At 42.7% G+C, this 24,889-nt stretch overlaps 1 protein-coding gene across 4 annotated transcripts in view; it reads right to left on the bottom strand.

Moving 5' to 3' along the window:
- Positions 1-7,883: 7,883 nt before the first annotated feature.
- The window catches only part of epb41l5 (erythrocyte membrane protein band 4.1 like 5), a 35,404-nt gene continuing 18,398 nt past the window's right edge, over positions 7,884-24,889 (bottom strand). The window contains exons 12-26 of one of the 4 annotated variants that reach the window (XM_063497409.1): positions 24,182-24,351; positions 23,419-23,525; positions 22,615-22,633; positions 21,805-21,850; positions 21,418-21,536; positions 15,175-15,326; positions 14,616-14,713; positions 14,325-14,459; positions 13,997-14,064; positions 13,218-13,289; positions 12,506-12,587; positions 11,399-11,479; positions 11,222-11,284; positions 10,851-10,999; positions 7,884-9,494 (exon numbers count right to left, since the gene is read on the bottom strand). In XM_063497409.1, the coding sequence (XP_063353479.1) occupies positions 9,425-9,494; positions 10,851-10,999; positions 11,222-11,284; positions 11,399-11,479; positions 12,506-12,587; positions 13,218-13,289; positions 13,997-14,064; positions 14,325-14,459; positions 14,616-14,713; positions 15,175-15,326; positions 21,418-21,536; positions 21,805-21,850; positions 22,615-22,633; positions 23,419-23,525; positions 24,182-24,351 (1,431 nt within the window). In that variant the 3' untranslated portion in view covers positions 7,884-9,424. Of the gene's footprint in view, positions 9,495-10,850; positions 11,000-11,221; positions 11,285-11,398; positions 11,480-12,505; positions 12,588-13,217; positions 13,344-13,996; positions 14,065-14,324; positions 14,460-14,615; positions 14,714-15,174; positions 15,327-21,417; positions 21,537-21,804; positions 21,851-22,614; positions 22,634-23,418; positions 23,526-24,181; positions 24,352-24,889 lie in introns of all 4 variants that reach the window. The other 3 variants (XM_063497408.1, XM_063497407.1, XM_063497410.1) reach the window with 3 other exon arrangements.

Raw genomic sequence — 24,889 nt, forward strand, 5'->3', positions numbered from 1 at the left:
CTAGGGATCAATTACTGCTCACTCACGTCTTTATCATTTCAGAGCTTTAACTATGGATACCTTTGTACACTGACCAGACATGTATACACTCTATGACTGAGACACACACACACACACACACACACACCAAGGATGTAAACCTGTTCCGATATCGGAGATGTATAAGCTTATTATCAAAACGCTCCGACACAGGAATCCGTCTCCTGCAAACACGCTAGCCAGAAAAAACAAAACACGGCTCTTTATTGTTTTGATGGACAGAGTCTCGTTTGTGTCTGTGTAACAGAGACACTCTGGCTTTTCCCTGTCATGGAGATTACCTGTTGAATTTCCCCGACATCTGGATGCCAATCAAACATGTACACAAACACACACAGTCAAAAGCAGCACTATCTTTAGTTCTCCCTTTCTCCACCCGTCCAGATGCTCCACCATTTGCTCATGTTTGCGGCGGGGATTTTTTCCCCCGCCAAGGTCAGTTTATTCTGCAGAAACAGGAAACTTCATCAGGATCTGACAATCAGAAGAAAGAAAGCCACACAGACAGATGTGGGGCCAGGAATAGAGGACATTTCATCAGCATCTGGATTGCACCAAGCAAATGAAAGTATGTTTTAATTTGCAAAACAAATAAAGCCTGCGAGGTGCAGATCTGATTAGAAACATTTGATTTTACATCCTTTTTTCTCTCAAACTCTATGGACACAACTCAGGTTTGCTTGGAGAGGAAGTTTAAATGAACTGGTGGAGATCTGCCACTCCATCCATGAATCCATAAACTTTTCCCCATTTCTCTTTGAGCCACACCATTAAAAACACTCCCATTAGTGTGACTGAATCTCTGTTGGGAAATCTTACCTGGATCTTACTGTGACATGTAACAGACACCAGAAACATTGCTATGGACCTTGCACAACCACACATCGATGGCTGAGTCACTGGCTTCCCCGTCTCGTGGCACAAGACGTTGCAAAAACTTTTATGGATTAGTTTGAAAGAAGATGGCAAAAAGCCCAAAGGTGTTGTCCAGCCTCCAATCTCCCTGGCTGCCATTCAATCAATCAATAGTTACAATCCATGAGGCTCTGCCTGAGAGCCCAAATGATCTGTTGTGTTGCCAGAGGTCCTGAGTCTGAGCCCTGACGGGTCAGAGGTTTGAGGTAGATCTGAACAATATCAGGCAGGGGGCTCATCAGCATGTGCAGATGAGGACAGATGAGGAGTTATTAGACCCCCTATGAAAATTCAATTTCAAATTTCATTAAAAGTATTTCCCAAGTGCTGTTAAACAGAGTCGGAATTTTTGTTACAGCTTTCCCCCAAATCCTGGTTTTATTTTGGATGCTTACATAATTTCACTTTACACACAGAAACAAAATAATTTCACAAAAACTTCAGGGCTCAAAATTATTAGTCCACTGATGCTAACAGCTGCAGTCGATTGGTGTCGTTTCCAACACGTCTCACATGCGTCTCCTGAGCAATCCCAGCTCAGTCTTCTTCGGAGAATCTCACGCTCCTCCAGATTTGATGGTTTCCGGCATGGACCTTGGTCTTCAGCTCACTTCAGATTTTGAGTGGGACTCTAGTCAGGACGTTACCGACTCTGTAGCAGGAGAGTCGGTCAGCTTCACTTTGGTTTCTTGAGGTCGTTCTTCACGTATGTTTTGGGTCGTTGTCATGTTGCAAGACAACGCGATGACCCCGACTCTGATTTTTCTGCTGACTGCTTGAGGTTTTCTTTTAAAATCTTCACGTGTTCTTTTCACCTCGTCGGGATTCCCAGGTCCAGACACATAATACTGCCACCACCGTGCTTCACCGCGAGGACAGTGGCTTTGGGCTGTATGCCTCTCCCTTCTTTCTCCAAACATAAGCAGCATTTCTGTGGCCAAAGAGCTCTGGTTTCATGTCATCTGCTTCCAGTCTGCATCATCTTTCTCCAGCTTGTCCTCAGCATGCTTCAGGCTGGCTTGAAGGTGTCTCTTCTGCAGAAGTGGAGTTTTTCTTGGTCTGCAGCCTCATAGTCCAGTCTGTGCAGCGTTCTAGTGTTGGGCTTCTTTGACTGACTTGGCTAAGTCATTCACCCACTTTGGCAGTTGTTTGGGGTTGTTGGGGTCCAGGTTTCTTTCCAGTTTTTGAAATCTTTTGCTCCCACCTGTGCCAGGCTTGTTTTGCACTGTGTGACTGATGAGTCTTCTCACTCCAGTTCTTGACACTTGGAAACTCTGTGATAACTTGTACATCCATCTCCTGCTTTGTGAGCATCAACAGTTCTTCTTCTCAAGTCTTTTTTTAAACATTTTTAACAAAGAAACAATAGCTTAAGACAAAGGCGTACAAAAAGAAGAGGACAGGCTGTAAATGACAGGAGAGACAGTTGGTTAATGAGATGCAGTCAAATGAAAAGAAAAGGAAAAGGGATAGTGACAAACATTATCCTGATATACATGTTAATCTGCGCACATACAAACACAAACATAATTCTTTTGTGTGCAAATAAAAATCATTTATGGTTTTTAAAGAAAACCAGTATGTTTTGAAATGTTATGTTGAAAATCTCGTCCTCTGTGAAGATTTTGACAAATACAGTTTCATAAATTTGTCCAATACTGGTTTACAAGTGACTGACAAACACCCGGGATGGTGAGTTTCTCTTGGTTTTCATTTCTTTCAGCGCGTCAGCCACTGCCGACGTTTTTGTCGCCATGACTCGTGATGCTCGATCTAAAAATCTTTTTTTTTTTTTTTGACATGAGTCAGATATTAGTGTTAAGCTTAAGATTTGAACAGATGTTGTTGCTCCGTCTTCAAACAGTCATCAGAAAACTAAAAAATATATATATAAATCCAAAGTAGCTTCCACAAAGCGTTGATATTAAAAGAAAAAAGTGACAGGTCACATTTTGGAGCCTCTTTCTGTCATAACTCACAAATCTCTTCCTCTTTCTAACACCTCTTCTTGTGGAAGTGAATAACAAATAACTTACTATAACAAACACCTGATATTTTACTTTTTTGGTTATTTTTTGTAAAGAACTATGCAGTTATGTCATCTAAACCTGGGTTTAACAAATCCTTATCAGACCAAAACCCAAACTCTAAACAAGGCTGAGAGTTTCTAAATGCATTTGGTATTCACCCAACAGTTCTGATAGCCGGCCTCAAAGACCATTACAATTTAAGAGAAGCCATGTAATGTCTGCTTGGTGACATCAGGGCACGGGCTGTTAGCCAAATCTCCATGAATCTACCCAGAGCTTTGAGCATGCTTAAGCAATCATGACCTGGCATAAGGTCCGTGTACGTAATCAATTATTCATTTGGAAGGTGGGGGAAAGTCGGCCCATCTGCTGAGGGGAGCAGTCCTGGCTGAGTTATTGAGCTGTAGGCCGCTCTGCCTCTTCATAATGATCCAACTACGTGTTGCTCTGCAGCCAGACCAGTCACCAATGTAAACCAATATGGCTATTCGCAAATATCAGCAGGCTCTGCTTTCATTTTAACACTCGCCGAAGACTTTTACTGCGACGCAGTTCATTTTTATTTTACTTTGTATTAAATGTTTGGCTAAAGCCACCGAGCACTGCTCCAGAATAAGCACGCTGCAGCTTGTTTATCATGCCTTGAAGGATGTTGATGTTTTGTTTCTGATAATGAAGCAACTGGAGAGATGATGCACCACTTCATCAAAAAGGGACAACTTCTACTTCTGGGGGGGGAGAGAGAAGGAGCTCATTGCGAGCATTACTTACATGTGCACACTCTGATACAAGCACACTGTCACAAATGACTCCTGTGTTCCCCATACAGACATCACTCATATGAAATCTGATCAACAGCAAATCAAACACTAATCTTGAACACGGAGATGTGATTTATAGACATGGCAGAGTATATCCAGGGGGCGAGATCCACTGGAATCCCAGTTTCAGTCTCTGATCACTCTGTTCAGATTCTTTAAATATTTTTATTACTACACATCAGATGAAATTATAACTCCATGTGTTGATTAAAAACCACCGAGTTCACTGGATCTTTGTTGGAGCTACACTGCACCCTAGAGGTTAACAGTAGTAAAGTGCAGTCAACAGGTCCACCCTCTGCCACTACTGGACCTACCGGCCTGTTTTAAGACTCTGAAAGAGGATAAAAAAGGAGAAAACATCGACTTTTAAAGGTAAAGTAAGCTCTCAGCAGAAAAGGCAGAGACTCATCAGACCAGGCTGCCTCAAGACTCGACCTCTTTGGCATACCTTGATTGTAATGAGTGCTTATTAGAAACTAAACTATAGCGATGGTTGTGTGGAAAAATGCCAGCAGATCAGCAGTTTCTGAAAAACTCAGACCAGCAACCACCACGCCTCGTCCAAATTCAACTGTCCTCCTTATTCTGATGCTCGGTTTGGAGTTCAGCAGGTCTTCCTGATCATGTCTACATGCTGAAATGCATCGAGAGCCTGCCACGCAATTGGCCTATTTGATATTTGCATGAATAGTTAGATGAACAGGTACAAGTAACCAAGTTATTTCATTTAAAATATACTAAATAAAGGTTTCAGTGCGATAAGCTAAAGTCAGTGCTTTGCGTGCCATGGCTGTCATTTCAGATAGATTGTAAATGATGGCTGAAATAGATCATTATGTGCCAGGATGTAGTGTTTTTTCTTTTGCCTTGTTCGCACTCAGAGACGAGGACTCAAATGCAGGCTCAGCTCTTTAATGACTTCATGAGTTTGATATTTGCAGTTCTGCATGAAGCCATCTGTGAAGTGATGGAAGGTGGAGCTCTGCTCAACTCTGGACTGCATCGAGAGTAACAACGGTACTCGTCTGCCATCTAGTGGTAGAAAACATGGACTACATTACTGACTGAGCTGTTGCAGCTGTGGTTATGAAACGGACCACTTCATTCACCTACGTCAACTTTGCCATTTGACTAGTGGACTTTATTAAATAGTTATTGTGACAGTCGGTACAAACTACTTGGTAACACAGCCGTAATAATGTGGCGTAATTCCCCTGTAGTAACATGCAATTTCAATGTATTTAAAAATTCAGTGCAATTATATTTTACTACAAATACTTAAAGGTAGGTACACTAGAATACGAGGGTAGGGAGTCAGGTTTTTACAGGAAACAAAAAGAATTAGAATACATACATTCACATAAAGTATAATTAATATGTAAGTAAATTTAAGTGGTGCCTAAATTCTGGGTATTTTACTGGAAAGGAGACAAATGATCAGAGGTGGCAAAAGTACACACATTATGTACTTAGAAGTACAAATACTACTGTTAACAAATACTCCAGTAAAAGCTGAAGTACTAGTTCACTTTTTTTACTCAAGTAAAAGTGAAAAAGTAGATTACAATAAACACTTTGAATCTTGAATGTGTCACAAGAGAAAAGGCATTTCTCTGTGCAATGAAATTCTTTCTTTGCTGTCCACCCACAGATGCTGATTAATATATACAATAGAAATAGAACAGATAAATACAATAGTACAAATAAATAAATGAAGACAGAAAAGGAGACAAAATATGGAGATTTGAAACAGATGTGTGCAAAAGAGCTATAGCTTAATATGCAAGATGACCTGATGTGCAAAAAAAAAAATATTATTACTGTTCAATACGGATCAGCTGTTCAAGAGTCTGATAGCAGTGGGGAAGAAGGAGTTGTTGAGTCCGGATGTTCTGGATTTCACACGTCTGAACCTCCGCCCCGAGCGCAGAAGTGTGAACAGTCCGTGTGTGTGGGGTCTTTGAGGATAGAGGCAGCTCTCCTCTGGACTCTGCGATGGTAGATGCTCTGCAGAGAGGACAGCAGAGTTCTGATGATCTTCTCTGCGGTTATTATCACTCTCTGCAGGCGTCTGCGGTCCATGGCAGTAGTGCTGCCGTACCATGCAGTGATGCAGCTGGTCAGGGTGCTCTCCACAATGCAGCTGTAGAACCTGCTGAGGATCTTGGCCGACTCACCAAATTTCAGGGTGGCGTGCAGGCCGAGTGTTGCCAGCTTGTGAGTGAGTTTGTGTGGGATGACAGTATTGAAAGCGGAGCTGTAATCAACAAAAAGTACCCTGATGTATGAGTCTTTGTTTTCCAGGTGGGAGAGGGAGTAGTGAAGGGCAGCAGTGATGGTGTCTGATGTGGACCTATTGGACCGGTAGGCATACTGCAGGGGGTCCAGAGTGTCTGTGATGTTGCTCTGGATGTAGGCCAGCACCACTCTCTCAAAGCACTTCGCAATGATTGGAGTGAGTGCAGCTGGTCTATAGTCGTTCAGATAGGTGGCTGGGCTTTTCTTGGGGAGAGGGATGATGTTTGTGGTCTTGAAGCATGTAGGGACAATGTTCTGGCTGAGGGAGAGGTTGAAGATGGAGGTAAGAACCTCAGCCAGCTCATAGGCACATGCTTTAAGAGCCCGTCCCGGGATGTTGTCTGGTCCTGCTGCCTTGTGGGGCTTGATCCTCCTCAGGGCTTTGTGCACCTGGTCTATTGTGACCGCTGGCGGGGGTGGGTGGTCTGGGGGTTCTGGCAGGTCCGGGTGATCTGTGGGGTCTGGGAGGTCTCGAAGCGGGTGTAGAATGCATTGAGACCATCCAGACGACCGCCTGTAGAGCTGATGGTGCTGGTGGTGGCCCTGTACTCTGATGTGCTGCAGGCCTTGCCACATCCGCCTGGGGTCAGCAGAAGAATAGAAGCCATCCAGCTTCTCTCTGTACTGCCTCTTAGCCGCTGTGACGGCTTTCCTCAGTCCACACTTCACAGCTTTGTACTCCGTCTCATTGCCTGATCTAAATGCCAGAGACCGAGAGACGCAGCATGTGTCGTACCTGACTGCTGATCCAGGGCTTCTGGTTGGGGAACTTTCTGACTTGTGTGGTGGGCACAATATAAGTAGAGCCTCTGAACTCAAAGTAAAGTAAAAGCAGCTCATGGGGGATGTTTCTCTTGTCGTTTAAAGCTAACTGCACCCTGTGCTATATTAACAATAACGATAAAATAGTGTCAGTAGAGGGGAATACAAATGTAACTATAACTTCTTCTGATTCGAGCTGAGTAAATAAAAACTAGATCTGTGTTTTCTGTCACCTACACTGTAGACGGTGACTGTGTGTCTAAACAGGAAAATGTGTACAAGTTAAAGTGGATTCAGCAGGTGTGGGGGGGGGGGAACGTAAGCTAACTCTGACCATGAACCCAGTCACTGTGCACCAGTCACACACTGTTCTTTAAACCCATCGCTGTGCAGCAAACTAACCTGTTTATTCTGCACTAACCTGCAGAGGATTTTCATGCAGCCTTTAAATAACACAGTCAGTCTGCCTCAGTTTGTTTAGCAGCATGTTTGACAATACGAAGACACATAATGTGACATGTTCAGACCCAATATGTGATTTAAAAACATGAGGATTTACATGTGAGCTTTAAATGAGCAGCTCTTACCTTTAAGTCTAAGCTCTCTTCTTCCCCTCCTGTCCCATCGTTCTCCATCTCTGAGTGGAGTTAGCTCTCTTTCCTTTCCCTCCCTGTGAATTAAGCAGCTGGACTTTTGTGCCAAGGTAGGTCTCCCCAACAGAATTCACAAACACTTCTTATAATGACTTATTACTCCTGAAACTTTGGAGGTTTTAGCTCTTTAAACAGTAAACTTACAGGAGGATCTTGGCACAACAACGTTAAAGCAAAAGTAACGAGCCTGTTTTGAAAATGTAATATGCAGGAATTAGATATTTGTTTAAACATGTAGGGCGTAAAAGTAAAAAGCAGTCAGAAAAAAATTACATAAAAAGTGTATTTCAAAAGGAACATAGGCATGTAATGCGATTATTACACTCACCGCAGTTTTAAAATGAATGAGAAACAACGACTCCTGCTGTGGCAAAACTTTACTGAATCATGATCAGGTGTTCCAGAAAAATAAGAGTTTATATAAAAATGAGACTTCACAGTCTGCTTTTTCCAGTCAGTCTGATCTGTAATACTTCCCTACTTCCTCTGTAATTAGAAAACACCTCAAGTCTCCTCAGAGTAGTAACTATACTGCCAAGGTAGTCTTAAAAAATATATGTCTACTTCATATCAACAGCAGCTGAAGCAGTTACAGTGAAAACGTTAAACCTGTATGCTACAACATGTAATATTTGAACAATTACACTGAGCTGTGGCATAAATACTGCTAAGACGACATCGAAGAACAGCCGGCTTCCCTTGATGAAGACATAATGAGAAGTACTACAGAGCCACAGCCTGAGTGAGTGGCCAGACTTAGTGATTACAATAACAGTGAGATACTACAACTCTACCATTCAAGGGTCAAAGAAAGATATTTAATAACTCCCACGGTGCAGACGTAGGCCTCACCTTGCTCTCATACAAAATCAGCTTTCAGGGTATTTCACAGGTTAAACGATTCCAGCAAAGGTGACGTACGGGTGGCATCTCCAGCATTTTCCCATCAGACACGTAGAGCACATTCATGTACATAAGGCAAAGTAACAGCTACGACATGTTGGAGAGTCGAATCCATTCAGATACCCGGACACATCTCCCAGCACGCAGTCCAGCGATCACAGGAGCTAAAAGTTTAATGATGAGTAAGCAGGAATGAGAGTGGGGTAAAAGTGTGGATTAAAATTTAAATTATAAGATGTGATCGGAATCAAAACAGGAAGTCCTCATGATGGTGGTGGGGGCATTTAAAAGCATCAACAGCTACAAAGAGCAGGAACAGGATCATTAAAAAAAAAAAAATCAGCTGAAAAACTAAAATCATCTAATGTGGGAAAAAAATAAAAATCAGCTTAAGGTCCAGTGTTTGAAGGTAATCCAGTGACGTTTCCAGATCCAGTTGCTACATCATGTAGTGTTAGCGGGTTTAAACGCTTTGCACGCGTGATCTCTTATATTCGAACACTTTAAGCTTATATCTCGTCCGTCCATCATCCAGTGTCGTTCAGCAGCTTCACACAGAGGAAAGCTCAGAGTAGCTGAGATCCAGCGGTTTGCACTGCCGGTGCTTAAACTCAGAACCAGGGCGAGACCTTCCACCAGAGTCTCAAAGCAGTCAGTGATGCTGCTGAGAGCGCTTTGGGTGACTGGATGGACTCGGTAATGGCAGGTTACTAACGTGGTGCACAAACAGGAGATTAAAAACAAGGTTTTCTTAATACTGAGGCTAAAATGTTTGTATACACCATTTTACAAAGACTAAGCTCGACGCCATGAGATCATTAAAAAAAAAAAAAAAGTACTTCATATTGCTGATCTGTGTAGCTACGGTCGTGGTGGTTTGCAAGCTGCCTCTTCTTTTGCATTTTCAGACTCAGCCGGCCTGCGTGTAGGTGGGTGAGGGGGTGAAGCGGGAAACCAGGCGGGAAGATGAAGAGCGTGATGGCGGCCGCTCGTTTCTTCATCAGAGCTCAGTGGTCAAGAGACCTCTGGGTTTGGCTCCATCCTCTGAGGCTGGCGGCTGAGCCACAGTGCTGTGGACGAAGGAGTGAAAGAGACGGTAAAATTACTGCCTCAGAAAAGAAAAAAAGTTTGTGTGCAGGAACCAGTTTTAAGAGTCGTAAGTTTGAAAAAAATGTAAAAATTGCTAGATTGTGAACACGCCGCAGTCTGACAACCTGCGACAACTTAATAATAGCTTTATAATTTTACCTCGTTCAACCAACAGTAAAATAAAATGTTATGCACTGAATTTACATTGTTGTGTGTCCAAAATGGCAGAGAAGTTAAGGTCACATGGTTAGCAGTCACGCTTCTATAAACCATCCATATCTCACACTTACGACCTCGTAGGAGCTCCGAAACACTGGAAAAATAAAGTGAAATTAAAAGCCCAGATTTGATCCACCTGCATGTATAAACCTATGAATCAGAAATGACTTACTGTATGGAAAACAAAATGCAAGGCTTCAATACATATATTTAAGCTACCGTACACACAAAACAAAAGAAAGAAAAAATAAAAATCACTCGTCCTTGTTGTATTTGTATGGAGAGGATTCGGGCCACTGGGAAAACGTCTTTTTTCTTCTTCTTTTCCAGAATTGAAGTCAGAATTCTGGAACAGAATTTTCGTGGCACTAATCCTCTTCCGTATATTTGCCTTCTGTGAGTTTTGGGGGTTTTTCTGACTGCAGCTTTTATTTTTCAATAAATTTCTCATTAGACTTGCATGAAAACTAAAACGTCCACCCGTGTTTTTACAGTCTGACAAAGTGAAACCAGCTCCATCACTATTTACAGGTGACAAATCACAAATGTGATCTTGAGCTCAGTTCGGTGATCACTGTGTGTGAGTTTAAAAATCGATGTAAGGAAAACATAAAAGAACCAGACACACCGTCACATTACGAGGTTAAAGAGTCATATCCTTCAGACAACTTTTGAAGAACTGAGGCGTGAATGAGAAGTCTGCTTGAACTCAGAGATGTGGACCTCACAGAAAGTCAGAATGTGCTGCGTTTGATTTGTGATGTTCTGACTTGCTGTCACTGAAACACCTGCTTTTCAGCTCAAGCATGTGTTAAACAGAGTTCTGCTGTTCAGTATTGTTTTTCATTTCTGATTGTTTAATACTGATTCATTCACAAACAAAATAATAAAAAACTAAGAAAAAGCTGTGTGCATAAAGGACCTGAAAAACACAACTGTAATTTGCTTTGCTGTCTCTCCCTCCACAAACAAAATGCTCTTAGCGATTCGTGTTAAACTGTCAGGGATGTTCTCTTCTGTAACTTCAGTCTCAGTGAAGTGAGGAGACGTTTCGTGCTCTTCAGCGACGGCTGCGATGTAAAAAACAAACTTTGGGTTCAAAATGCAAACACTTTTACCTGGTGGAGAGGGTGGAGACGGCGTTACGTGTGTGAGTGAGGTGAGGGAGGGCTGAGGTGAGGGATGCTCCCCCATCTGAAGGGAGAAGAGGGCTGACCTTAGATGGGGGGTCAAGGTCGAGCAGGCCGTTAGTAAAGGCGCCGGGAGGCTGCGTGAGAAGGGGATGAGGGAGAAGGACGGAGGTCAGTGTCTACAGCGCCTCTACATTAGCCAAACTGCACGGCGACTATGGAAGTGCAGAGAAAGCCTCGTGGTTCAGAACAATGAATGCAAGTTAAACAGCTTCTAAAACATTTTTATCATCTCACAGCCAAACCTGGAAAAAAACAAAAACAGGTGAACTTTTAAAAAGTGAGGCTGATAAACTCACAGCGGTTGTGGGGATGATCCAGCGCGGTGTGATGAGAGGTTTGGTCGGCTGCACCGGGGGGAGCTACAACAACGTCAGAAGAATGTTAGCATCCACGCTAAAGGTCTACTTTAACCCACACACATGCAGTGGGAGTTTCACTGCTGATTATTCAGGACACAGTGCAGTAATTCTTACCACAGGAGTTGGATCAGTGAAGTCAATAAGGTTGTCAGAAAGTGGGGCGGCGCTTTGCAGGTCGACCTCCTCTGCTTTAACCTGCAGCGTGATGCAAACACTCTTTATTACCACGTGCAGGCACTAAAGAAACTGTCTACTTCCTGTGTTAGTCACACGCAAACAGTGTAGGCACAGATTAAAGGGTAAATAAACTCTACTCACGCAAAGTGTTTTATTCACACATTCGCTTTATTCTATATAAACATTCACAATCAGATGAATGCATCTCAGAACAACTCGGTTCAGTTTCTTGCTCAAGGATACTTTGGCATGCAGACTGGAGCAGTCCGGGATCAAGTGGATGACCTGCTATTGTTACCAATTACATCACACTGAAGACTGAACCTACTTTTACAGAGTAATCAATATGCACTCACAACCCACCTCACCTGCTTGTTAATGAAAATATCTAACGAGCCAATCAGATGGCAGCAACTTTATGCATTTGGGCATGTAGATGAGAAAGACGACCTGCTGAGGTTCAAAATGAGCATCGGGACGGGCCAGAAGGTGATGTAAGTGACTCTGAACGTAGCGTGGTTGTTGAGGTTGTCGTCTGAGTATTTCAGAAACTGCTGAAATTTTTCCCACACAGCCATTTGCAGGGTTTATGCAGAAGAGCGTCTCTGAACACAGCAGATTAAAGCCTGAAGCAGAATGGGGTGCCATGCTAGTCAGCTAAGAACAGCAAACTCAGGCTACATATGCTAAATGTAGCTGCCTGGTCTGGCAGGTTTCCATTTATGACATTTAGATGGTAGGATCAGAATTTGGTGTATCCAACACGTTCAGGCTGTTGGTTGTGTGATGGTGGGGTGGTGGTGGTGTGGGTGGGGGCTCAGTATGAGCTGAGCACCGTTTAAGCGTCCATCCCCACATGACCACAGCGTGTCAGCAGGACAACGCACAACACCACAAAACATTCAGACTGACTTCATGAACCTGATGACGAGTTCACTGAACTCAAATCCCCCAGTCTGATACTAGCAACGTGTGCCTAAAGAAGTGGCTGGTGAGTGTAAAGCACAACAGTAGTCATTACCTGTGAGCGTACAGTCACATTACCTTTGGTGCCGGGGCTTCACTGGTCGACTCGGAGGACTTTTTGGGAACAGAAGCTTTTAAATCTTCAGCCAACCTCTCAGCGCTGAAAACAGGAGAAGAAATGGTATCACACAAGCATGTGACCGCGTAATTTTAATAACATTTAACACTGTGAGTCAACAAAAACCCCAAAGACAGTTTCACCACTTTTAAACTCAAATTTTAAGAGCACAGACCCACACAGCACAGCTAACTGTGTGTCTGCTTTTATGTGTCACTCTGCAGAGACGGCAGCAGTATCCAGGCAGAACTCAAGTCATGTGATTTAACACACCCGGGCGACACACAGACACACACATGCACGAATGCATTACTCAAACACACCAGCAGATGTCAGCAAAGACTATAAGGACTTTAATCTGCCCCATTAATGTTTCACTGCCTGTTTGGCTGATGCAGCACTTTACATTCATCTCTGTTAACATTATTTTAAACCATTTGATCTAAATGTGCAACATGTTTTGTGTTAAGCTTACCTTAACACATTCTTGAAAACAAATCACCTTTTGCTAACTATGAAAAATCAAACTCTTTACCTTAACTTCATTCAACCTACAAAGCCAGGACACTTTGTCATTGGTCTTTGTCAAGGCCTTAACTATAATGTGTGAGAGATCTGATGCAACAAAGTACAAACTACAGTATTGTTTTGTTTTTCTAAACAAAGGCTCACCTGGCGCCTGCAGATGAGACCAGGGAGGATGCTGGCTTCAGCAGGTCCCAGGTGTCCTGGACGTCAGGGCGGCTGCTAACACAAAGAGACGAGTTACTGCCCATTCGCCCAGAACGCACCTTCAACCTGGCAGAGAGACACACACATAACGCTTATTCCTGCATAAAACATTCACTGTGGTTACCACAGAAAGACAGGAGGCCAAACTTATCCATGATCAAAGTAAACAAAATGACTTTTAAACAGGTTTCATTATTATGAGTTTCAGTAGAAATGCTTTTAGAACAACATCGTAGAGCCATGCAAATAGGAAACATTTGCTAAAACCGTCAACAACAGAATCTGCCAAATCCAACGCTGTTTATTCTCCAGCGTGAGTCGCTCGCTGCTTCGGTTACGAGCCGTTTGTCATTCTGTGGAGCGCTGCCGAGCTGGGGCTGACGTAACTTGTGAGCTATGCTAATAATCCTTATAAATATTCAAGAGGTTAATCAGCTCGAGCAGCAGCGAGCGCTGTGATTGGCTGGGATGAAGCACTGACAGTTGGTATGACTCAGTAAGATGAAGGAACGAGGGCCGGGTTTCAAGACAATGAGGCGCGGTGACAGTGTGCCCTGTGCTGATAGCACGGTGCGCTCTGAAGAGCTGCTTAATGCAAAGATCCTGAAGGGTTAAATAACAGTCTGAGTGGAAAAGTGATTCTATTTCCTTTTATTCTGACACTGAACATAATAAGTTATCATATTCCTGAAAGTGCAGGTGAGTGAAAACATGCGTACCTTGCAGAAGCCTCCTGCAGGTTACAGTTTTTATCTCCAAGCATCACAGCGTGTTCCTCCAAAGCCCCCTGCACACAGCAAACAGGTGTTTATGAGGAGAGGCATTCACACACATGAATCAAAATGTCACTTTAGCTGTTTTGATTTAAATGTGTTTAAAACCAAAAGGCTACAAAATACTGAAGGCTTAACTAAAGACTGCTCAGCTGAGTCAGCTGATGAGGCTTTCACTCTGATGGACAAACAGAATCAGAGTACATCGGAGGGCTCTCCCCTCCGTCTCCTCGCCCTCTTTGTCCACTTTTTCACCCCCCGGTCTGTTGCGCACCTTGAGAGCGGCCGCCTCAGCTTGAGCCTTCAGGATGTTACTCTTCAGATCCTCCGGGGTGCGCAGCGGAGTCACGCATGGACTGCTGCCCGCACTGTTCAGCCCGCACTTCTCTGTGAGCTTCACCACATCGTCCTGTTGGAGCAGGGTCAGATGTCACAGAGGCTTCATCACGCTGTGCCGCACATGTGTTTGTTTATGCCGAACTGCCAGTGAACTACACAGAAGTGCTGCTGGTCTCCATCAAAGCAAGCAGAGTCTGATTTTAGAGGAAATAACACAAACACTCGCCTGGTTGTTCATGGCCACGTTGACGTTCATGTTATTTCTCGGCGCAGCGAGAAGCGGACTGCTCTCCAACTCCAGCTGCTTCAGACGAGCTGCTGCTTCTGAGTCGCCGCACATAAACACAGAAACAGACAAACCAACCGAGTTATCTTCGCTTTATTTATATAGTTAGTAAGTGATCGTCTCTTCTCAGGACACTGATGTTTATTAACAGTCAGCTCTGGGTCTTTTTCATAACTGTGTTGGTTGAGTGTAACGATTGCTGGCATTAACAGAAAAATATGAGCGAATCAACAGTCAGTAAGGTTGCACGAGGCGGCAGCCGTCACGGTGAAAAATGAGGCCAAAGAGTCAAAATCTGCTGTTCCCCTGTGAGGTGACATCACAGAAACATTTCAAAGTAAAGCTGCACTTTTTTGTTTTCTCTAATCAGGAGGAGTGGTTTTAGTTTTCCATTATTTCAGTCTCTTAAAACAGACATTTATTGTTTTACAGCAGTTTTCTTTAAAGCCTGGCTTCTAAGACAAGTTTTTAAATATTGGCCAGTTCGCTGGAGCCTTACCAGCGAGACTCAGCGCATCTTCTGCAGGGACGCTAGCACCGGCATAGGCAGCGGCTTGTGCAGGCTCCTCGATAGCTGTGACTGCAGGGACAACAGGAGCTCTGAGGACATCATCGATGCACGTCTCCATTACGTCAGCAACCACTGGCAAACTAGAGACATACAAGAAGAGAAATCATGGCAGATTCAGCCATTTCTGTCTGCGTTGTGGATGGAAGGGTTAACAATAAATACATTTAAAGAGAAAACAAAGAATCGAGGCTGTTTTACGGGTTTTTAACACAAACTGGAAGAAAAGGATTGTGATTCATACAGCTTACCTCGACAATGTATGTACGGACTCTGCAATGATGACAGAACTGATCCACGCTGACATAGCAGAAGGTGTTTAAGAGTAACACACCAACATCCAATAATATGTCAAATAATAATTACTAAAACCAAAAGAAAAGCATATAGAATATACTCGTAATCCATAGTCTTTAACCGTTAACATCATCACCAACGTTAAGTTAAAGGGTCACGTTGCCGACATGTGATAAAACTATTGTATTTTACAACATAAGTATGAAACCACGTTTGAGTCCACTGAGGGGAAAAATGCAAAAATGTCTCCTCCTGAGGTAAAAACACTGCCCGCAAAATAACTTTAGCAGGAAATAATGCGGTGTAATATTCTCAGAATTAGAGGTGCTTGAAGCAGAACATTTGACACACGGATTTTAGCAGAAGCTCTTCCAGCAGCTCGGTAATTACCTCATATTTCTGTAGCCTGAAGACACAACAAAACATAACAAATGTTGTATATTACAACATACTGCCTGGAGAGTACAGGGGTTAAAGGACAACACACAAAAAGATGTGAAGAAAAGTGCGATTCTTTGTACGTGGGCTCAAAAATCCAATAAATATGTTAAAAGATCCACCGTGAGGGGAATCGAGCCGTGGCGTGGGAGTAAGACACGAAGGCAAATATGACAGACGCATATACCACCGAGGAGACGCACACCGACTGGAACTACGAAACCGGCAACCGGTTACTCCCTAGTCTTTATTCAGTCCTCCACAACGGGAGCAGCATTTTTAAATATCTGTTTGCACAAGTTTATCCGATACAAGATCACTGAAGAATCCTACATCGTAATCCAGTAACCCAGTACGACTCGCATATATCGACTTAATTATACAATCACCAGGATTTGACTGAATATTACAGTGTGATAAATGTAACAGTATCAAACTGGGCCGAACACTTACAATGAGGATCTTTTTAGGTGATGATAGGTTGATTTGGTCCAAACCGAAAACACAAACTTTATCACATTACAGACAATAAAATATTCTTTGCACTATATTCTAAAGCAAAGATGAGAACTTAAATGTACGACTTACTTCCAATGTGTATTTATTAGCTTTTTTCATTGGCTTAAAACAATTGAACATAGAATGGGAAAAGTTGTGACCGTGTTAAATAAAATAATTCTAACAAACGTCCAAAGTTGGAGCCTTTTCTGATTTCATCATTTCAAAATAAGACTGATCTGAAATACAACTAACTTTATTTAAAACTATCCTGCTTTGATTTAAAATCGAACAGTTTCTGAAACGCTTTGGTCACGTTGTAAACAATTAACTACATAATATTACATATTTATCTTCATTTGGTTGAGATGTGCAATAAACAGTGTAATTACCATGTAAGATCAGTGCATTTGAATTATTTACATGATTATTCAGCTATTTAATTGTGGCATGCTCGCAGTTAGACGTTACTGTACTGCAGCACGTTTTAACGCATTATTCTAGCTCGATCTCTTGCTAGAAGTCAAATGAGGAGGCAGCATCAGGTTCATTTCAGAAGCTTTCACAGAAGCTCAACATAAAATATGATTAGGCAACAATAAAACCTTCAAACAGAATTTAACTAATCCAGAAATTATTTGGAAATAGACATGGTGAACCGTTAGCTTCATTTTTCACCTACAGCTAAAACCCTTTCAGACTAATCTGCCTACAGATGAACGACATCCACCCTCTTATCAAACTCCCTTTTAAACAGAGCAGCAGAAATGCAAGAACAGATTCACTTAAAAAAAAAATCTAATTTCATTTATAAAAATGTTTAACTGAATTTAAACACAGCAGTAGTGTGTGAAATATTACAAACACAGGAAATTGCTTCTGAGACTGAGGGGGGAAAGGAGCAGAAGAGGACCGGCCTAAATCCCCCAGAACCTCTGTGACCTGCTGTTTCCTCACAGAGTCAAGACTGGAATTGAATTCATAAAACTGAGCCTGATACCATCTCACCCCGGCCTGCCAGCCTCCCCCCTGAGGTTTGGCATGAAGGTCAGGAGGAGGGGAAAAAAAGAGGGGGGAGAAGGACAGAAAGGAGAGGCTAGGAAGCAGAGGGAAAGGAGCAATGGGAAGTTATCTTTTCAAAACTGTCACTGAGCCAAAGGTCAAGGAGCAGAGGCATGAGGTGCAGAGATGGACTGAAGGGAAAGGGGGGAATGTGAAGGAGATGACAAATGTGGGTAGTGTTAGACTTCTGCTGAGGAACGCTTCACTTAATCACAAATCTGTACATTCACACTAAGTGTGTCCATCCATGTGGTCCGACGCTTTCTGAGGCGAGTCACTTCACTGCTGAGCCTTTCCCATTCATTAGCGTGCAGACCAGTTCGCGCCGGTACAGCCGGTGAGACGGCGGCCAGCTGGTCAGATCTGTCCAACTCCGTTTGGGGAGCCTTGATGAAAAAGAGCGGGGAGGATGGAGGGAAGAGGACACCTGAGGAGAACAGGGTGGCAGTGAAAGAGTGGCAAAGGGAAGGTGATGAGGTAGTGAAGATACAGGGTGTGTGAGGTGAAGTAAAGAGAGACTGGGAGGAAAGCAATTATTGAAATGAGTGCAGAAGAAGAAGATTGTTAAAAGAAAAGAAAGGGAATAAAGAAGGCAGCCGGAGGCTGATAACATGAACGTAGGAGAGTGTGTAATAACTGGGACAAGTTGTGTAAATATGTTACCATTTATTCAGTGACAAAAACAGCCACTCTGATGGGCATAAATCATTCTGAATAAATGAATAAGACGCGGGTTTGCGTGACGAGCTCTGCAGTGTCAGGAGTATGCCATCCAACACCGTCTGCCAGCGTGCACTGAAGTGTGGTGTGACATATGCTGTCACATAAACACTTAAGTGAAGTGGACTGGATGTCTCTGGGGCATCGGTGGCCTGGCTTTGCACCTCTAGGGGCTGATGTTTGATAGCTCGTGTCAAATCCATGTTTATACTGTTTATATATTCCTGAGCAGAAGCTTTTATCCACGACGGGTCTCCTGGGAGTTTGGGTCCAAACTGGGACTGACTTGATGGTACGTGATGATAAGTGGGTGAACTTCCAATGACCTTTAGGTTTTGCGTGCAGTGTTTAGCTACAGAGATTTGATTTGTATTTTTCATTTTATGTTTTTTATATTGTTACATTGTTTCCAAAGGGACTGAGCTGAGACTAATCCACTAACACTTACGATAACGTTCAGAGAAGTAAAACAGCTCACAGGACTGAATAAGGGTCAGGGAGGGGGCAACCTTTAAAGGCACAGCATGGCAGTATGGGACACTGATGATGTCACCGTGGGCTCATTAACGCCTTTTTTTTTTTAAGTTTGTAGAAATTTCAGTCGTTATTTTTAAATTCGTATTTGTCACATTTTAATTTCACTTTGTTTTTTGCTGTTACGCTCACCTGAAATACTCCCCAATGTTTCCACTCTCACCATAACATCAAGGCTTTTGTAATCTGCTGCCACTGATGATTAGTTCTATTTTTATATACATTTTACAGAGATGATCATAGCGTATGTATGCATGTTAATTAATCTGGATGACACCATATAAATTGCCCAAGATACCAAAAATGTCAACATCAATACAGCATTTGGGGATTCGTTTTTATAACACTCGAATCCTTACAAATAATATATATTATGTGTTTTTATGCTGAACGTCGATGTTATGTGTGCGTTGTTGTTCTGAATAAAATTGGCTAAGCAGTTTTTAGAAGTTCTGCCTGTTATATATAATCTAGAGTATAATGTCTGTATCACAGTTTAAAATCAGGGTTATAGGTATCAACAAATTTGTCTGTTGACTGTTCATGTTATCAGGCGGGTTATTGGGGGGGGGGGTCCATGCAAAAAAACAAAAACCCCATTGATTTCAAAGCGAGAGAGAAAGCAGAGCTGGAGAGGAGAAAGGAAAGAGTTCGGGGGATTAGTCGAAAGCATTAGTGATGTAACAATGTCACTGTCAAAGCATCCTCCGCGTGTCCACTCAGTCGGTTATAAACAGACTCATCTCGGTGTAAGATCTTGTGCTGATGAAACATTTTGAATGAATGCAGAAGTCCCTGAAGGCTCGACAGCATCGCCTCAAGAACACAGAGCATCGCTGGCCCGTACGTGTCGCTGAAACAATGGCATCATACGTAGACTTAATCTTTCCTAAAAGCTATAAAACTACTGGCGGCAGTCAGTGCTCTACCTCAGCCCCTCAGTACAGGGGCTTACGGTATCAATGCGAGTTATCGCATTCACAAACTTGGGCGACCACGCCGCCTGGCCAGTGGGTGATGCCAGTACCCGATCAGCCTTTTATGGCTGAGGGGTAAAAACAGAAAATGTGTAACATCAGCATTTTTATCTATGTGAGAGCAGGAATGCTGAGATTTTTATGAAAAATCGAGTGAATGAATAAATGATTACATAAACTCATTTCAGGGTATATTAGGTATTGAGGCCATGTAAATGCTTTGGCCTTATTTAAGATTATGTCTTATGTCAATTTAAAGGACAATTAGGTTTTTTTCCTACTAGGCATCACTTACAGTAATGGTAAACTAATTGGTAAACTGCTCTGAATCTCTTTAGCCGAGGGTACAAATGACTCATTAAGCCAAATTCACGGGAACACACCACGCTGACGCGAGCCAGGATTATTGTTTAAGTCTAAAAACAAAAATGAGCCAGTGCACCACGGACGTGACAGGAAGCCCGGTTTTTATAGCTCCGAACGAGCCTTCTTGTTCTTGTACGCGGGTCAGAAACATTCACTTACATGCTGGAAAATCCTCATATAAAAGCCGAAGTCTCTTCTGGGGATAAGATATGATATATCTGACAGATCATCTGTAAATAAACACCGATTCACGCACAGCTGTGGTTCTGATACTTTCCTTAAAGTTTTCCAGTATGAGGTCGGTGGTTCACAGGATGCTCAGAATGACATCAGAAGAAAAAAAGCAAGGATACCTACACACTACAAAGCACCAACAGTATCAAAGAGAATAGATCCAAAGCTGAAATCACATCGTTGATTCCCGCACAGCAGCCCAAATCACAACATCATTCCCAGCACCGATTTGCTGCATTCCATGCTGATCAAAAGGGAACAAACAGCAAAACGCGGCGAATTGTTGTCTGTTCGGTGCAAGAAAACCCATTTCCAAAGCCGCAGTCTCAAAGCCGATAGTGCACAGCCAATGATTGGTTAAAGCGAGAGCATGTCAATGTTCAGTCTGACTGTACCTACCAGCATGCTGCCAGACAATTATCCTCAGTACATAATCATACTGGAACACACAAGGAAACACGGGAGGTTTATAACAAAGCTGGATGCTTACATACATTCATGCAAATGCACATTTGTGTTCATTCACACACACACGCGCGCGCACACACACACACAATAAATCCATAAATAACAGATCAAATCACAGAAAAAAGCCTGAAATTATTTACACATCACTCAGAGGCTGAATGATGGGATTAAAAAAATACAGTAGAAAGATAAAAACTGTCATCATCCACGTCCTGCTGCCTGTCCACTCTGGGGTCGTTCCATACTCGTGGTCTTACATGAAAAAAATATTCTCACAGCACGATGAGGCCAGTCTCATGGCCTGTTTTTTTATCCAATCAACAATCAGGAAACAGTTAAACATTTAAAAGGAATCGGGTGAGTGGCCCTCCCTTATTTTTAACCCAAATCTTTTTGCTGTGTGTCTTCCTGCATCTTTCTTTCATACAGCAATGAGCAGCTGTAAGTCGTCACTGACATTCAAAAAAAAAAAAAAAAAAAAAAGGAATCAAATTTAAAATCCTGATTCAGTTTTCTAAAATGCTCGTCAGGGAGAAAGACGAGCTCAAAAAATGAAAGATCTAAATGTGCAGGTACCAACCTTCTTTTTTCTCCCCCAGGACTCCTGGGCAGAGCCTCGATCTCCATTGGTCCACAGGCAGAAGCAGCAACCGGGCTGACCACAGGCACGGCTGCCCATGCACTTCTGCTGGGGGTCACCTGGAGGAGCACAGAGCAAACAAGTTAAAGCTACACATCCACAAATATGACTGAACAGATGATTAAACCTGGGGATATTAAAATGACTGAGAAAAAGAAGGAACATCTGCACGAACGGCTGAAATCTTTTATCATCAAACTGCATCTATCTGCAGGACTTCGTTTGTTCTCTCAGTGATAACATCTAAACCTGCTGTTGTGTTTCACTGCTCTTCTCTTTCCCCAGATAACAGTGGATTAATTAAAAAACAGCAGTTTTTCTCCTCACCTTGTTGTCTTTGCTGGAATTGACTCCGTTGCCTGAGGAAAAAGCCCTAAGAGAAAGAAACTGATTTTATTTGAAGAGCAAACAGCTCTGCTCAAGCATTCTTAATATAGGTTATTTGGTTTTACACTGCAAGTAACTGAAATGACAGACAAAAACAAAAAACGCTAAGAACATTTAAGAAATAAGAATAAAGTTTTCAAGTCTTGCAAATTTGGGTGAGTGACCATCATTGGTGGCAAACTGTTCGTGGAGCTTCTAGCCTGCAGGCCAGGACACATGCAGCACATTTTGGGACAATGAAAACATAAAAGTTGTCTTAAATTATGACAAAGTTTTAATTTAACGTCTGTCACGAGGCAATTTGAAAACCCTCATACATAATTAAGACAGCAAGTCTTCATCCATTTGACACAGCTTTAAATAATATATATGTTTCTCTGCTTAAAGTGCAGTCACACTGCAGACCTGTCTAATGTGCTGTAATGTAAAGTCCCATTTATCATAAATGCTTTGACTCAGCAGCTCAGTTCCCACGACAGCTTAAAGCTGCAGCTGACATCACGTCTTAGCCCACACACACACATCCCTGTAACAAAAGGCTCAGCCTGATGATTAACTGAAAACAGTGCGTGAAAATACTCGGATAAATTTATATCATGTGACCCAATATGTGTGTTTAGAACGAAAGCCACCGTATAATCAATAAATGAGATATAACATTTACATAAATTAATGTGAAAATGGTCACAAAAAAAGACAAATAAAGTATCTTAAATGTATAAGAACACATTTATACATCTCTGTACTCACTCTGGTGGGTTGAACGGTCCTGGAAAAGCAAAGAAAACACATTCAGAACTGTGTCCACATGAATAATGCTGTTTGTTTACAGCAGACATGACTGTTTTTACTCTTGTTCATACTGAACCAACATTTAAACCCCGAATTCATTTCTTTGCAGAAGCGTCTTTGAGTTTAATACAAGTAAAGCTACAGTGTAGCCTGCACGAAGGGTCGAGGCCATTTCCAGCATTTACACTGGTGCCTGGTGTGTCTGTGTTATAGTTTAGGGAGGGGCTCGTGAGGTTACAGCAGGTTACTTATGTTCTGTAAGATCACCCTAAAAGGCGAGCTACTCTGTACTCTGGGCAGCTTTTCTTCAAGGACCTCTCCTTCCATCCTTCCTCCAGTACTAATGCTTTTTACAGAAGGAGCAGAGGATTTCTAAAGCTCTGTTAGTTTGTGTCCTCGGGAAGCTTCTCGAGTTTTTGTTACAACTTTATTGCCCAAGCGTACACAGTGCTCCCGGGACTACACGGCTCGGCACGCAGTGCACATAGGGGGGACCTTGTGTGCACAGGTGCACGCCTTCCCAACTACTTCAGCTCTTATTCATTCAACTCACAGGTGGAATTCCTTTGTGGCCAATCAGTCAGTGTTTTTAATTTTTAGCAGTTAAACTGACAGGAAAAATGTCACAAGAATACTTTTTACTATAAAACATTTTCCCCTGATGTTGTGATGCATGCTTCCATGAATATTTGTTCCCGTGAGTGTTAATGCTGACTGTCACGTTTCAGGCTGTGCAGGTATGTGTGCGACTGTTGAGCTCACCTCTGCTGTGCATGGTTCTTCTCGAGTAGCGTCTGCTCGGTCTCCTCTCAAATGATGCTGAGCGCCTTGCTTTGCTGGCCTTTGTTGTCTGGTATTCAGTCTTGCCGCTGATCGTGCAAACACAAGAATTTCTTTACAGTTGCAAACACTATTTGTTCCCAACAAACATTTCTTTCTTAACGATGCTCTGTGACAAAAACAGGCGCAGCAATGACCCCTGCTGAACCCTGAAAGCATCCAGGCGATAACCTTTCATTAACAACAAACCCCTTCAACCCCCGTGTTAAATCAACATTACTGCCCGTGCTTATCCAACTGGGTAATGTTTAAACACACAGTTGGGAAGCAGCTTGCTACTGCAGCATGTTGATACTGAGTGCCTGTCAGTACCACTGCAAGTATCTGTGTGTACACACATGGGCTACTTGGCATGTATAGAGAGTGATTAAGTACTGTTTGTCAATCTGAGACTGTCTTCTTGGCGCACAATGACAAACAAACACATCAAATTTGTGACATATTAATCTCGAGCAGTCTGCCATAATCCCCAGTTTACGTTTAAGTCTAACTGCACATGTTTCCCACCACAACCATATTTCTCAGAGCTAAAATCCTAATTTTATCCTGTGACTTCCTTTTTAAAAAAGCTTGGGAATGGTATTTTTTATGATCTGGGATGTAAGGCTAAACGTTACGTAAAACTGACTAAGACCATATACACAAAAAGACTGAACAACCACAGCCCTGGCTGTGCATCTCTCACCTGTATCTGAAGCGTGAGCCCATGCGTATGAATCCAGAGCGTGCAGAGTTCTTCTCCACAGGTCCTCTCAGCCTAAAGAAAGCGTGGTGCTCCACAGCACACTTCCAGAGATGCTTACAGGCCTTGGGGTGGTCCATCCTGAAGACAAAGGTGTGCTCCTGCTCTTTACCCTGAGGAGAATCGGGACAGGGTTGGACTCGATTAAAGCAGTTTGACATCATTAGAGCAAATTGTGTGAACTTGTGCAGCTGGAGTAGAACTTGAAACTGCAGCAGTGATCTGGCAGGTAAAAAGGACTCAAACAAGCCAGTGATGTTTTTATTTTAAGTATAGTTTAAAATCACTGCATTTTACCAGAATGCAGGTTACCGCCCCCTATTGATCAATGGAAACATTACTGGAAAAACTGCATAATAAGTTTTGATCATTTTTTCCACGTCTGCATTACATGCCCCAACTACGCATGTACTTTAGCCATGCATAGACTTACTGAAGTGTAATAGGAATGACTACTTGGTCATCGAACCTACAGCTTTTTGCGTCTGCGATGGAGTACAATCAGAGCTTTCCTTACTGAAGGGGACAGATATGTGAGGAATGAACGGCTCTACCACCAGCGCAGGTGCTGTCTCATTAATCTGATTTCTCAGAGAGGCGTGGATGAAATCCCGCCTGGCACTGCAGCCAGTTACAAGACCTGGAGCCGGT

Source organism: Pelmatolapia mariae, linkage group LG16_19 (genome assembly GCF_036321145.2).
Source record: "Pelmatolapia mariae isolate MD_Pm_ZW linkage group LG16_19, Pm_UMD_F_2, whole genome shotgun sequence".
Classification (NCBI taxonomy): Eukaryota; Metazoa; Chordata; class Actinopteri; order Cichliformes; family Cichlidae; genus Pelmatolapia; species Pelmatolapia mariae.